The sequence below is a fragment of the Gouania willdenowi genome, chromosome 22 (genome assembly GCF_900634775.1).
Source record: "Gouania willdenowi chromosome 22, fGouWil2.1, whole genome shotgun sequence".
NCBI lineage: Eukaryota > Metazoa > Chordata > Actinopteri > Blenniiformes > Gobiesocidae > Gouania > Gouania willdenowi.
The window spans coordinates 18,278,425-18,292,250 of NC_041065.1; the positions used below are offsets into that span (position 1 = coordinate 18,278,425).

At 36.1% G+C, this 13,826-nt stretch overlaps 2 protein-coding genes across 2 annotated transcripts; one reads left to right on the top strand and one right to left on the bottom strand.

Annotated features, from left to right (window-relative positions):
• Window positions 1–12: 12 nt before the first annotated feature.
• On the bottom strand, window positions 13–7,843 carry pacc1 (proton activated chloride channel 1). Its single transcript, XM_028437230.1, has 9 exons — window positions 7,795–7,843; window positions 7,078–7,213; window positions 5,719–5,827; window positions 5,354–5,563; window positions 1,854–2,008; window positions 1,636–1,778; window positions 1,397–1,538; window positions 1,214–1,321; window positions 13–724 (listed from the first exon to the last, which is right to left on the bottom strand). Exons 2-9 carry the CDS (start codon window positions 7,111–7,113, stop codon window positions 638–640), a joined length of 990 nt encoding a protein of 329 aa, XP_028293031.1. The 5' UTR covers window positions 7,114–7,213; window positions 7,795–7,843; the 3' UTR covers window positions 13–637.
• A 1,749-nt stretch (window positions 7,844–9,592) lies between these two features.
• Window positions 9,593–13,656, top strand: nenf (neudesin neurotrophic factor). Its single transcript, XM_028437231.1, has 4 exons — window positions 9,593–9,798; window positions 9,877–9,937; window positions 11,006–11,109; window positions 12,718–13,656. The coding sequence occupies exons 1-4, from the start codon at window positions 9,658–9,660 to the stop codon at window positions 12,892–12,894; spliced, it is 483 nt and encodes a 160-aa protein (XP_028293032.1). The 5' UTR covers window positions 9,593–9,657; the 3' UTR covers window positions 12,895–13,656.
• Window positions 13,657–13,826: the final 170 nt, after the last annotated feature.

A 13,826-nucleotide genomic window follows, 5' to 3' on the forward strand; every position in this document is an offset into this window, starting at 1 on the left:
CAATACATTTTGTTGGTTAAAGTTTTAAAAAATTAAAAAATCAGATAGGGAACATTTTCAAAGCTCAAAAATGCACTTGAGTTGGACCACGGTTATTTACAATTCAAGTATATTTAAACAGCAGGGAATACAAAACATTTTTGAGCAAAATATCAAAAGTCAATATAAACCTGCCACAGTTTAGAAAAGCCCATTGTTAAGACAAAAAGTAGTTCTCTGAGATCCCTTTAGAATGTTAACAGTGCTTACATATAATATGAAAGTATCTCTTTGAACAAATAATTCTCTTTTAGAAGCCAAAGTAAAAAAAAATCCAGCAACATGTTCATCAGAATTCACATTTTCTCAGTTTCATCACAAAAACAACTAAAACTAATAATGAACAAAGCTCATAAGAGTTTTTCAGCAACATTTTCAGTGTTCAAACAAGTATGTTTTGAAATGCAACCACTTAATAAGCTTTAAAAGTGATAATCATCTTCCTACAGATACTTGGTAATAAAAAGCAATGACCTTAAAAAAAAAAAAAAAAGGAAAGTTGTGTAGTAATCAGTGACAGCGTTTCAACTTATTTGGTTTAGTTCGCCGTAATTTATTCTCTTCTGTCTTTTCCGCATCCTGATGATCCATTGGATGGTCAGTTAGCAAAATTAGCAGCTTTGAAAAGTGCCATGAAGACACCACAGAGGATGGCTATGGAGCTCCAGGGGTTTGCTGTCACGATCTGTTAGAATATGACAACAGTTGACCTTGTTAAATTGAAATTGACTGCATGCAAATGAGAGAACAAGCACTTTAATAATGGGTTAAAAGCGAAGTAGAGAGAATGTTTTAAATATAAAACTTGTTACTCCCAGCTTTTTCATAATGTGCTTGATCGTTGTTAACAAACCACATCCACTTTATTTCTGTTTTAAGAAATCAGTAAATAAAATAAATTAAAACAACAATAAAAAACACAACCCTTTACTATTATTATTTTAAACTTGTTCTGCGAGTAGTAGCCAGGAAATCCATTTAATACCAAAAATAAATGCTTTTAAGGGTAAATAATAAGGAGTGGACAGCTATTTTTTCTCTCCCTCATTAACAATTCAACCCTGACTTACAGGTTTAAACATTAGGTTTAGAAATCCTGATTTCCCATATTTTAATGTGAAATAAACCTTACAAATACTATATTATTAAATATAAACAATCTGATAGAACCTACCAGTCGGATTTCCTGTATGAACGGATCACGCCATTCAAAAACAGCAAAGAAGAGCTCGTTGAATTTTTCCGGATCAGGCCTTTTATCGTTAAACTTCACCACAGCAGACTGGAAGATGGAACACGAATGGTGTCAAATTTGACCTAAAATACCATCACAAAGGTGGAGTCAGACGTAGATTACCTCTTGGCGAAACTCAATGGCCTCGTTGCTTTTCCCAGAAGTTTTTACCAAAGACATTTTGACCCAAGTTCTGAATCCTCCAGAGAAAGTCCACATGGAGTAATTCCTCTCACACGCCTTCATGAACTCCGACTGGTTCGCACTGAAAAGTCAGTAGAAATGGTGTCACTCTGAATAGCAGCAACTCTGTGTGTAGCACTGCTTCCACTTCAGTCAATGATGATTCTTTATGCACGCACCTGTCAGTGAGGTCGCTAAACTTGGAAAACAGCATGTAAGTGATGGCACTGAAGTCCTCGTTGGTTTCATTTTGACTGAACTGCATGAAGATCAGCTCCTTGTTCTTGACGTCAGACGGACCTCGAACCACCACAGCTCGTTTCTGAAACACAGGAACTCAACGAGTAAAGCTGAAGCAGAACAAAAAAAAAAAAACAGTGGGCATCTAATGAAGGACCTCCGTCTGGTCAGTGAACGGCCCGGTGTATGTGACGTTGACGATCTTGCAGTCTCCTTCCTGAGGTTTACCGGGGTTGACCAGAGGAGGGATGTAGTCGTGGTAGTGATGTTGGCAGCTAAGCAGCACGGCTTTCCCGGGATACAGAGCGATGCCTGCTCCGAGGAGGAAAACAGACAATAAAAGCCAACACTTTAAAGCTTAAGTTTTAATATCATATGAAATGAAACAATAACAGTCGTAGGCTCAAACACAGGTACACAAAGATTCCTCCTGACAGTCAATTTAGAAAGAGTCTCAAACTCAGAGACACATAGAAAATATAGTGTAAGTTGTCTGCAATTGCAGTTATTGATTTTTATTTGCTTATCTTTTTTCTTTTTTACCTGAAAAATAATTAAAAATTGTTTTTGTTAAATCCTGGTAAATGAAGGGTAGTTTTAAATAATGTAATTACATTTATTTATTTTAGGAAAACTCTGTCCAATTACCATTACACATGAATTAACCTCATCTTAATATTGTAACTAATAAAATGTAAGTGTGACCATCTACTTCATTCGTTTTTTCTTTGACAACAGAATGTCATTCAACTTCTAATCAGCATCTTCTACAATTTTGTTATTGTTTAGTGTGTTATTGGAGTCATTGTTGTGCACTTTTTATTAGTTTTGTAGTCATTTTGTGTGTTTTTGTTGTCGTTTTTTGTTGGGGGTTTTTTAGTCATAAATATTGTATGGCCTATGTTACGAAGCTAGATAATTATATCCTGGATTAATCTTCGTTAGCGGGCTTCACCCAACCAAATAATCCCTGTCAGAGAGAAGCTGTCCTACAAAGGTCGATTTTTTTTTTCCCCCTGAAAGAAAATTACAATTACTAAATGTTTTAACCATGTCTTAAATCAGCTGTAAAATCAGAATCAGAATCAGAATCAGAATCAACTTTATTGGCCAGGGGTGAATGAATACACACGAGGAATTTCTTTTGGTGACCTGTGCTCTCTCAGGTAGTATAACATTAAATAATAACAATCAACTAGAATAAAGAAAAATAAATAAAATAGAGAAAAATAAAAAATAAATAAAAAAGAAGTATAAACATAAATATAAGAGTAGTTAGACTAATATGTGCAAACTAAATAAAAAATAACAAGATAATAATAATAGTAATAATAATAATAATAATAATAATAATAATAATAATGAAATAAATAAGAATACAATAATAATAATAAGATAATAGTGCAGTAGTGCATTGATGAGTAGTGCAAATAGGTGAACATTTAAATGAAAAAGTTATGTCCATGAACATTCACACTGAAACAATATTTGTCATCTAATTTGTTCTAATCTCTTGGTTACTTGTTAGTCTTAATCAAGGCTATAATTTTTTTATTTTTTTTTAAATCCTGCCCTTTACAAGGTACAGCAGACCATGATCATGCTGAACTAATTGTAATACCTTCTGGGTGTGGAGATTCACAAGGTATATGCACTATTGCATTTTAGGAATGCTCACCTAGAGAAGGCAACACCTAACCATGATTTACATGTTGGGATTAACCCACCTTTAGGAGGTAGAGCAGACAAGGATGACAGTTGAGCAAGTGAGAAAATAAAGAAATACAATAGGTCAGTGATTTTAAGGGTTGCACTGGACAATGTCAGCTTTAATTCCTCTTTAAAGTGGAATAAAAGTGAATTCCTCTTTAACCTGACCTTGTAAACGCTTAATTCCTAATGCTAATTTAATTCCGAATTAAACTTAATTCCGAATTAGGTGGCTGGTTCATTCCGTTTTTAATTCTGAATATTAAATATTTCCTATTCTCTTGTAAACAGTTAAACAAACACTTAAATCCGCTTTAAGTCGTTTTGCTCGTGTGACTTGTGGCGATGCCGCACTGGGTGAGGACATAATCCAACATGGCGGCCCGGAATAGAGCAGACACTATTTAATAAGAGCCTTAAAAGACATGGATATAATGAAAAGAGAGATAGACGGAGGCATTAAACATGCAGGATATTAACACCACACATGGAGATCAGCAAACAGAACAGGCTTCATCAGACAGGTAAATGGAGAAAATGTGTCCCCATACTGCTGCACAGGCTGTAATATCACCAAGTTTTTCCATGCAAACCTCAGTTCGGGAATTACTATTTCCATGAAAATACGAAGCAGAACACTTTAATTCGGAATTATTTATTTCGGAATAGCTAATTCCGAATTAGAAGACATCATGTAATCGTGGCCATTGGCAGCCCAGGCCAGGTGGTGCATGTGTGAAATCATAGGGAGCCCATTGTGAGGCTTGTGTAATTGTTAAATTCCTCATTAAAGAGACCTTGTTGGTCACATGTATTTTGTAGACAGGGACAAGGCTGGCCTGAGACCAGTGTGAGCGCTATGTGATATGTGTAAGCCACAGAGTTTTTATTGAATTTTCATGCCAATTACAAATACAAAGTCAATTATCTAAACTCAATTACAATTACAACAGCAGCACATTTTTTTCAAGTACAATTTCAATTATAATTATGCCATTAATGTAATTAATTATCAATTACGTGATTATTGGTGTTAGCGTTAGTGCAGCGTGCAGCAGGAGGGAATGCTGGCAGCGAATCGCAGACTCTGAATGCATAAAAGCGTGAGATTATTTATGATATTAATCCATTGGATGGGATGATAAACGGACAGTGCTCGGATCAGTTCCCCTTTATTACAGCACACACATTTTTCTATTCAAGTAGACCTATTTATCACACATACACTGGGATGAGAGCACATTGTTTCACTGTAGTATGTTCCTGCTGATGCGGTCAGCCTCACTAGCGTGTGAATGAATGAATGAACGAATGACTTCACCCATCCGCACATACGGAAACTGTTGATAGTACTCGCTAAGATCCTAGTCGGAACAAAACCTGGTCCCGACCAGGTTAGTCGTTCAGCCTAAGTTACCATGGTGATTTAGCTCCATAAGACAGCACACTGATTAAATCCCGGAAGTTAGCGCAATAAGAGGTAATCTTGCTTCGTAGCATTCCCCCTTTATGTTTTGGAGTCATTTTGCATATCTTTATTTTGTTTCTATATGTTTTGCAGTGAATGTTGTGATTTTGTGTATTTAGGTTGTATACTTTACAGTCATATTGTGTGTTTAATTTTTTGTATTTACCGGTAAGTTGTTGTTTTATGAGTCATATGTATCATATCTATAAGTCATTGTGTGTGTTTTTGTTTTTGCAGTCATTTTGTATTTATATATTTTGTATTATTTTTTCCTATTTTTGTTATTGCTTTATTTGTGTTCTGAATAATGTGTATTTTCATTTGTTGTTTTGTGTGTTTTTAGGATAATTTTGTTCCTTTTTGTTATTGTTTTGGGAGTCATGTTGTTCTGGGAGTCGTCTTGTGTATTTCTAAATGGTTGTTTAATTATACAAATACCTTGATTAAAATCTTTTAACTATAGAGTCACTTTTACCAACCTGGGGGTGAAAACGATTCGACCTCCTTGTAGGTGACAGACATGACAGGCCTCTTGACTTTGTCCAGAAAGTCAGAGATTGTCTGGTAGGCCAGGAACACAGCCACCCCCGTCAGCATCAGGTAGACGAAGATTAGCACCACCGTTAGGACGTTCTTAACACACATTTTGCTAAATCTTTTTGATTGACAACAGCCTCTGAGGTCATCGTCTACCGGAAGCAGAAAGCAGAAAAAACAAGGCTTAAATAAAGCCTTAAAACACAACTCTGACACCAACAAACCAAATTAGCAGCATTAATATATAATATATTAATAATAGATAATAGCTCATTAGAGTGAGCTGATAGATAAATGCATGAGGCACCTGGAGCATCGTTTTCATTGGGTTCTTCGTCTTCATTGGGCTCATGCAAAAGTCCTGGAGTCTCTGTGTCACCTTCATCGTCATCTTCACCACCATCCTCATCCTCGAACTGTGTGGTTGACAAAACAGTAACACATGCAGAATTGTTGACTGATTGGCCGCAACGTTATGGTGGAGTTCAGTTTCCTGCTGCCTGTGTCTTCTTCCCGTATCCCTGTTGTATTGCTTCTTATCTTTGTTTTGATTGTCAATGTAAAGTATCTTTGTGTTCTCAAAAAGCACTCCATAAAATAAATGAATCGTTATTATTATTATTTGGTACGTTACATTTTTAAACACTACTAAATGTCCCATCAAGGCTTTAAGTGATACGTAACTCATCATATGAATGCACTTTAGATGATCGCTCTAAAGCTGAACACTGAAACTTTGTGTCGATGAAGTGATTTATATCAACCTTTAGCCTCAGTATTTAGCCGTGATATCTATTTATGTGGGCATCGCCATTTGAGATTCCAGCTAACCGCATTCCATGTTGACATCAGACATGCAAACTCCACTACAGTCTATCATGAAATAGCAAATGAACAAAATCCACATAATATACTACACATCAGACTGTTACAGTTTTTTGTTGTTGTTGTTTTTTTTTTTTTTTAAATATTCCTAGTGAGTTGAAAAGTTCATAAGTACATAATATTGTCATTGTAATTTTTTTTGGACTATTTAATTTTAATCATGAACTCAGTGTATCGTCCCAGCCCTAAATAATACATTTACATTCTGATCATGGACATAGAGGCTGGCGTCAGGCTATACAAACTATCAACATGTCCCAAACAGAGTTTAAAAATTAATGAAAACATTAAACTATGATCCTTTTTTTTTTTTTTTAAGAAACTGTGTGATAAGCACGCAGAAATCGCTGAGGTGAGCTCAATAAAAAGCGAAATGGCAATTTTGAACTGGCGGTCTGCTGCTTAGTCACATGACAGCGAGACCGCCGGTGTTCTACGTCTCCTGGGTTCCAGCTTAAATGGTGACTCATTTCCGTGTTTTTGGTCTTCAGCTCCACATTGTTTAAGAAAAAGCCACACATTTAAATTGTGACGCTTTTAAGCCGTTATAAAGGTCAGAAAAATAGGAAAAGTCGTTGCTTTGAGTGGAATAATAGCTTCATTTTCTCCACGAGCAACGAACAGAACCGCAAGCCGCCACTGATTAACACGACAACAAGCACGCGCGAAACACTATACGTTGTCAGCGTAAAATAACAGAACTATTGCACATTTTCTCAAGTGAAGCCGTTCACCAAAGATAAGAAACACACATTGCACAGTAGTGTAGTAGTTGTGTTACCTCTTGGTATGGCCTCGACTTTACCTTTCGGCGCATTCCTCAGCGCTTCAGTCGGATCCCAGCACACCAACGGCTCTAAACAACAATGAACTCCCGCTGACTTTCACACACATGGAGTGACATGGAGAATCATTACCTGTTAAAAAAGGGTGATGTCGTCATCATTTGGCAACAACACTAAAAGTAGATGGAGGTACATTTATGTCTTTTATTATTCAATTAACAAAAAGGAGAAGAAAAAAAACAAAAAAACAAACAAAAAACTTTTCAATCAAAGAAAAAATATATTTGACAATAAAACTATTGCGTTTTCTTTAAAAGAAAAATGTTTTGTATGATTTTAGTTGTTGTTGTTGTCTGATTAAAAAAAAAAAAAAAAAAAGTAGTGTTTTTTTGGGGATTTAAAAATAATGATGTCCATAAAATGTACCGCAATATGACCCAACTACAAAAAAGATTACGTCAATCAAAAATATATTTTCAATGAAATATCTCGCTTCAATTTAAAAAAAAAAAAAAAAAACGAAAAGAAACAAAAACTTTTCAATCAGAGATAAAAGTGTACCAATAATTTTTGGGGGTATCAATTTTTTTTTTTTTTTTTTGCATCCAACACCATTTTCTTTAGAATAGAATGGAATAGAACAGAATACAATGCCTTTATTGTCATTACACACGAAGTACAACAAAATTAAGAGAAAACTCTCGTGATCTCACCCAGCTCACAGTGCCGGCCTCCACCTGTCAGTGGATCACCAACTTCCTGACTGACAGGAAGCAGCAAGTAAGGCTGGGAAGCATCACATCCACCACCCGGTCACTCAGCACTGGCGCCCCCCAGGGGTGTGTTCTCTCCCCACTGCTATTCTCCCTCTACACCAATGACTGCACCTCAGGGGACCCCTCTGTGAAAGTCCTGAAGTTTGCAGACGACACCACCGTCATCGGTCTCATCCGGGACGGGGACGAGTCTGCCTTTAGACGGGAGGTGGAACAGCTGGCTCTCTGGTGCAGTCAGAACCATCTGGAACTGAACCCGTTCAAGACCGTGGAGATGACAGTGGACTTCAGAAGAAATCCCCCCCCCCCCCCCCCCCCCCACTCCCCCCCTTACCATTTTAAATAGGGAATTGGCTACCGTGGACTCCTTCAGGTTCTTGGGATCCACAATCTCACAGGACCTGAAGTGGACCTCCCACATAGACACAACCAGAGAATGTACTTCCTGCGTCAGCTGAGGAAGTTCAACCTGCCCCATGAAGTTGCTGATCATGTTCTACACCTCCATCATTCAGTCTGTTCTGTGCACCTCCATCACTGTCTGGTTTGGATCTTCAACCAAACTAGACAGACACAGACTACAAAGGATAGTCAGGACTGCAGAAAAGATCATTGGTGTCGATCTGCCCTCCATCCAAGACTTATACCTGTCCAGGGTCAGAAAACGGGCAGGTAGCATCACTGCAGACCCCTCACACCCTGCACACAATCTGTTTAAACTCCTCCCCTCAGGCAGACGCTACAGATCACTGTACGCCAAAACTACCCGCCATAAAAACAGTTTCTTCCCCCATGCTGTCACTCTGATCAACACTAAACAGTCAAAGAGTGTCAGACCTGTTTCTGTGAAATAACCCTGGAACTAAACATAACAACCCTGGATCAATCTGTCACTGAGAATGTTCATGTACATACCTTTAATTTAAATGTTCTCCTGCACTACTTATCAATGCTCTACTGCACTATTTTCCTTTTATTATTATTATTATTATATTTTATTATTATCTTTCTTTTCTATTATTTTCCTTCTTTTTATCTTATTTTTTTATTTTTATTTTTTATTTTTTTTATACTATTATTATTATTATTATCTTGTTATTTTATCGAGTTTGCACATTCTAGTCTAACTACTGTTTATATTTATACTTATGTTTATACTTATTATCATCTTTTCTAGTTGATTGTTTATTATTGAATGTTTTCACTATTGGAGAGAGCACAGTTGACCGAGTCAAATTCCTCGTGTGTACAACATACACTTGGCGAATAAAGATGATTCTGATTCTGATTCTGATTCATGATACAAAAAAAAAAAAAAAAAAAAAATAGATAAGTGTATTTACAAAGGGAGTCACTTTGATTAAAAAGGCTTTTGTTTTGTTTTGTGAATTAGGTGAAGGTTTTTTATTTATTTTTTTTTGTAATCATAATAGGAGTTACGTTGCTAAAATATGTAAATAATGATACACATACATATATATTTTCACTTGCTGGACTGTTTAAACATGTAGTGGTATTAATGAAGGTACCAGGAGTTAAAACCAACATGTTTGGATAATGTTTACAAAATTCATTTTGGATGGTTTTTCTGCAACAAATCTTAAGAATTTAATTTATTTCACACTTTTTTTTTTTTTTTTTATTATATATACTATGGCGATAGTAAATTAAAGTTCCTGCGTGTTCTACAATACCACCTCTGACCTTAGAGGGCGCCATACACTTGAGGAACTACTTTTCTGTATGTGTTTTTTCATCAGCAGTGGGACTTAAAAGGAGTTTCTACAAACACTAAACATCATGGCAACATCTAGACTCTGCGTCCTCTTCTTAGTCTGTTCTGCTCTGTTTGCAGAGGAAGTGAAATTAGAAGAAAAACCTGCTGCAAAGCCCGTCAGACTGTTCACTGAGGACGAGCTGCAGAGATACGACGGAACGGAGGTAAAACCGTTGTTTAATAGACATTAATGCAGATTATATCACTGACTGACTCTATAACTCACTCTTTGCCTCCAACAGGAGCATCTTCCCATTTACATGGCAGTCAAAGGAGTGGTTTTTGATGTCACTCTAGGAAAAGGTAAAGTGCCTTTACATTATTTTTTTAATGCATTTTGCCACATTAAAAATTTGGTTTTACCAGGTTGGTTTCCATTAAAGATGTGTTCTTTCTTTATATCTTTGCGATGGTTTAACTAAAGTATCATCTATTGTTAGAAGTGTGTTAAAAAAAAATCCCCCTCATCATAAAAATAGACTTTTATTTATTTTTCTTAAAGGAAAAATGCTCACGACCCCATGTGAGACCGCCTATTAATAAAATGAGCTCTCCTGAAATGTCTACTAATAATAAAATCTAAATAAATTACTGATTAAAATAATATTTTTTTTAATTAAAAAAATAAATAAAAAAATTTCTAAATCGTTTGCACAATAAAAAAAAAAAAAAACAAACAAAACAATACACATCACAGAAATAGACAAACAGTGTAAGAAGAGGCAGAAAACTCAAAGAGCTTTAATACTTTTTCTTCGTTTTCACATCTCAATTGTATTTCTCTTTCCCAAAATATAAATCTAGTTCAAATAAAACTGCAGTGTAAAAATATCCAACATGGCGTATATTGTCACTTTGTGCACTAATCCTTACTACTCTGTATTTGTAACACACTATTACATACTGTATATGATTTTTTTTTTAACAAAACTAATTTTAGAGAAAAAATGTCTCTGGGGTCGCCAGAAATGTGTAATATAAAAATGGGTCATGAGCCAAAAAAGGTTGGGAACCACAGCATTAAGAACTCACCCACAAATTGACAACCTCTGGTTTATACACTATACATTATAGGTGGGAATTAAAGCTTGATATGTGTAAATACTAATACAACTTTTGTATTTAACTGCAAAAATATCAGCTTGTTGAATTATTTCCTAAATATAAGGCACGACTGAATAATTATTTTGAAGGCGAAGTCTTGTTTCTAATAAATATTTTTGTATTTTTCTTTCTGTCCAACTATGATGATGTTTTGAATGCTGGTGTTTATCAGTGATTAATTGTTATTATTGGGTCACACTTTGCCAAGCCTTGGGATTATGTTGACTTTCCAAAGATGAATTGTGAACGTGTTTGTTCTCTCTACAGAATATTACGGTAAAGATGCTCCTTACAACGCTCTGGCTGGGAAAGACTGCACCCGAGCTGTAGCCAAGATGTCCCTGGACCCAGAGGACCTGACATCAGACATGGTGGGTTTCACTCTCAACACCTTTCCTTTCACGCACAACATTGTTTGGAAAGCACAGATATGTGACACCTAGCTGCGCTCTAAGGTATCAGAACGTGAATGCACTGCATTTGAATGCTTTGCAAGGTACATTTAACACACATTGTTCTCATTGAAAGAAGAATGGTGTTACAACAGTGAGCACAGCTTTGGTATCAGCACTGAAACCCTCGTAAACGGCGATGTACATTAACATCTGTTGCCTTTTTTTTATTTCAAGTGTTTACGTGAAACTATATCTTGACTTTTTTCCTCCTACTTCCTGCATTTGTAGGTTAGAGAAATGCACTATGTTGTCTGAAAATAGGTTTTGCTTGATGATGTCATGATTCGATTAGCATACAGTACATGTGTTGCCATCATGCAACAGTTCTTTCAGCATGCAGTTGAAGGTTTTTTTTTAATCATTCAATTCACTTTCTCAAAGGAAAATGTTATTTTTTAAAGAAAGTGTCTATTTGTACAGTTGCCGTACGGACAACCCCCGGTCTTATTGGTACGGTTACCGAAGTACACGTATGTAGCGTCTTAGGGTTAGGGTTAGGTTAGGTTATAACCCCATAACGCAACAATTATTAGGGTTAAGGTTAGGGTTAGGGTTAGGTTTAGGGTAAGGGTAAGGGTTAGTCTTAGTCACGAGACCTAAACTGACCAGTGACTGACCCATCACGTGACCTAAACTAGCCAAATGGGGGCGCTGCGTACGGATAGAATGTCGGTATATTGATACGGCAACCGTACGAATAGCTACTGCCTTTTTTTAAAATGTATTTATTTCAAATGTACTCAAACAAAATTAGATATCAATGGCGAAATGACACGGAATATCCTCTCACAAGCATGATTTGGGAGAATATCACAAGTTTACAAGCTATTTTACCCAGTAAACGCGAGGTTGAATGCGTAGCAAATCTCTTGCAAAATCTTGCGATATTTTGCTGAATGCCGCAATTCTTCCTGAAATGGAAATTAATATATTACACAGACTAAACCCTCGTTTGGCTACATGTTTTTGGACAACAGCACGCATTTCAACAAAAATGTTCCTCGTAAAAAGGGCAGCTGAAAAATTGTGTCGCAAGTGTAGCCAACGGACGGACATGTCAAGTCTCGTCCATCACAGGACTTCAGCGTGAAATTCCTTCGCACATCTGAAGCATATTAAAGGTTAATAACAACAGTTAACCTGAATAACCATGTTAAACATGTTCGGTGTAATTTTAGGAGGTTTAATAGCTTAAAATGACATCTGGTTAGCATGACGAAAAGCCGATGACAATTGGAAGTGGGAAATTCCAAGATCTACAAGTGGACGGGACCTGGACAGTCCTCGCTGCAATTTTAACAATATAGGTATTATGTCTAAAGGAGATTCCCTAACGATTTCCCAATCACTTTAAAGCATTGTTTCCATAGTAACAAGATGCAGCAGAAGTCAGTGCTCACTGAAGATGTTCATGCGTGTAAGGAATACGTATTTGTTTTTTGAAAATCATGGACGGTGACCACATGATTAGCTCGTTAGTGCAAATGTCGGTGCAAATGAAACTGTCTGTTCTGACTTCTATAGACGGGGCTGACCAAAGAGGACATAGACTCCCTGGACAGTGTATTTGAGGGTACATATAAAGCCAAGTACCCCATCGTTGGCTACACTGCGGCTCGTATCCTCAACGAGGATGGAAGTCCAAACGAAGACTTCACTCCAGAGGAGCAGCCTCATTTCCAAACCAGAGATGAGTTTTAGCTTTTATTTATCCTCATTGCAGCCGTATTTATAGATGACTGTATGTGTCTAAATGACAAGAAGAAATGTGATCCAAACAAAATGTACTGTTCATTTTTTGTTTAACTGAAGGTTTTTGGGTTTATGGAAAATCAGAGAGAACTTCATTGTGCAAAGGAACTGTTGACACCATGTATATTTATAAAATCAACCTGCTTAGCTAAGATATGTCACCCAAACTTCACATCCAACTTTACATTACTTTCAATATATTTTATATCCAACTTTAACCAAACTTCACATTCAGCCAATGGCTTTTTGATGTCAAGTTCTCCCAAAGTTTCATATTTAACTTCACACATCCAACATCATCTCATATTCAATAATAATCTTTTTTTTTTTAGTTCAAGCCCATTTTTACATGAAGAAATATTTATGTTAAATGATAACTTCAACACAACTTGATAATGAATAATTATCTCGTTCATATCCGACTTCAGATATCATTCATTTCTCTAATTTACCAACTTAAGCCTAGCTTCAATATATCCGACTTTACATTTATTAACAATTACCTTATTTTGAAATTTTTGAATATATGAAATGTCTTTGTTGAAAGCCAATTTCAACCCAACTTCACATTTTGTCATTTTCAGTTCAACTTAACTTCTCATTCATCCATTTAGAGACACTGGTCACTCCAGACATGAGCAACATTTATCACAGTGGGCTGCAACAAGGGCCACGTTATCAACATTCATAGAATAGCATTTGTGTTATTTTGTCTATTGTTGTTGTCTTTTTGTTGTTGTTTTTTGTTTTTGAAGTTGAAGTCTTGATTTATTTTGTGTGTTCTCACATTTCGCGTATTGTTGTTTTCATTTCATTTTCTCTGTGTGGTTTTTTGTCATTTTGTGTTTTTTTTTCCTTATCAATTTGTGTGGTTTTGCAGT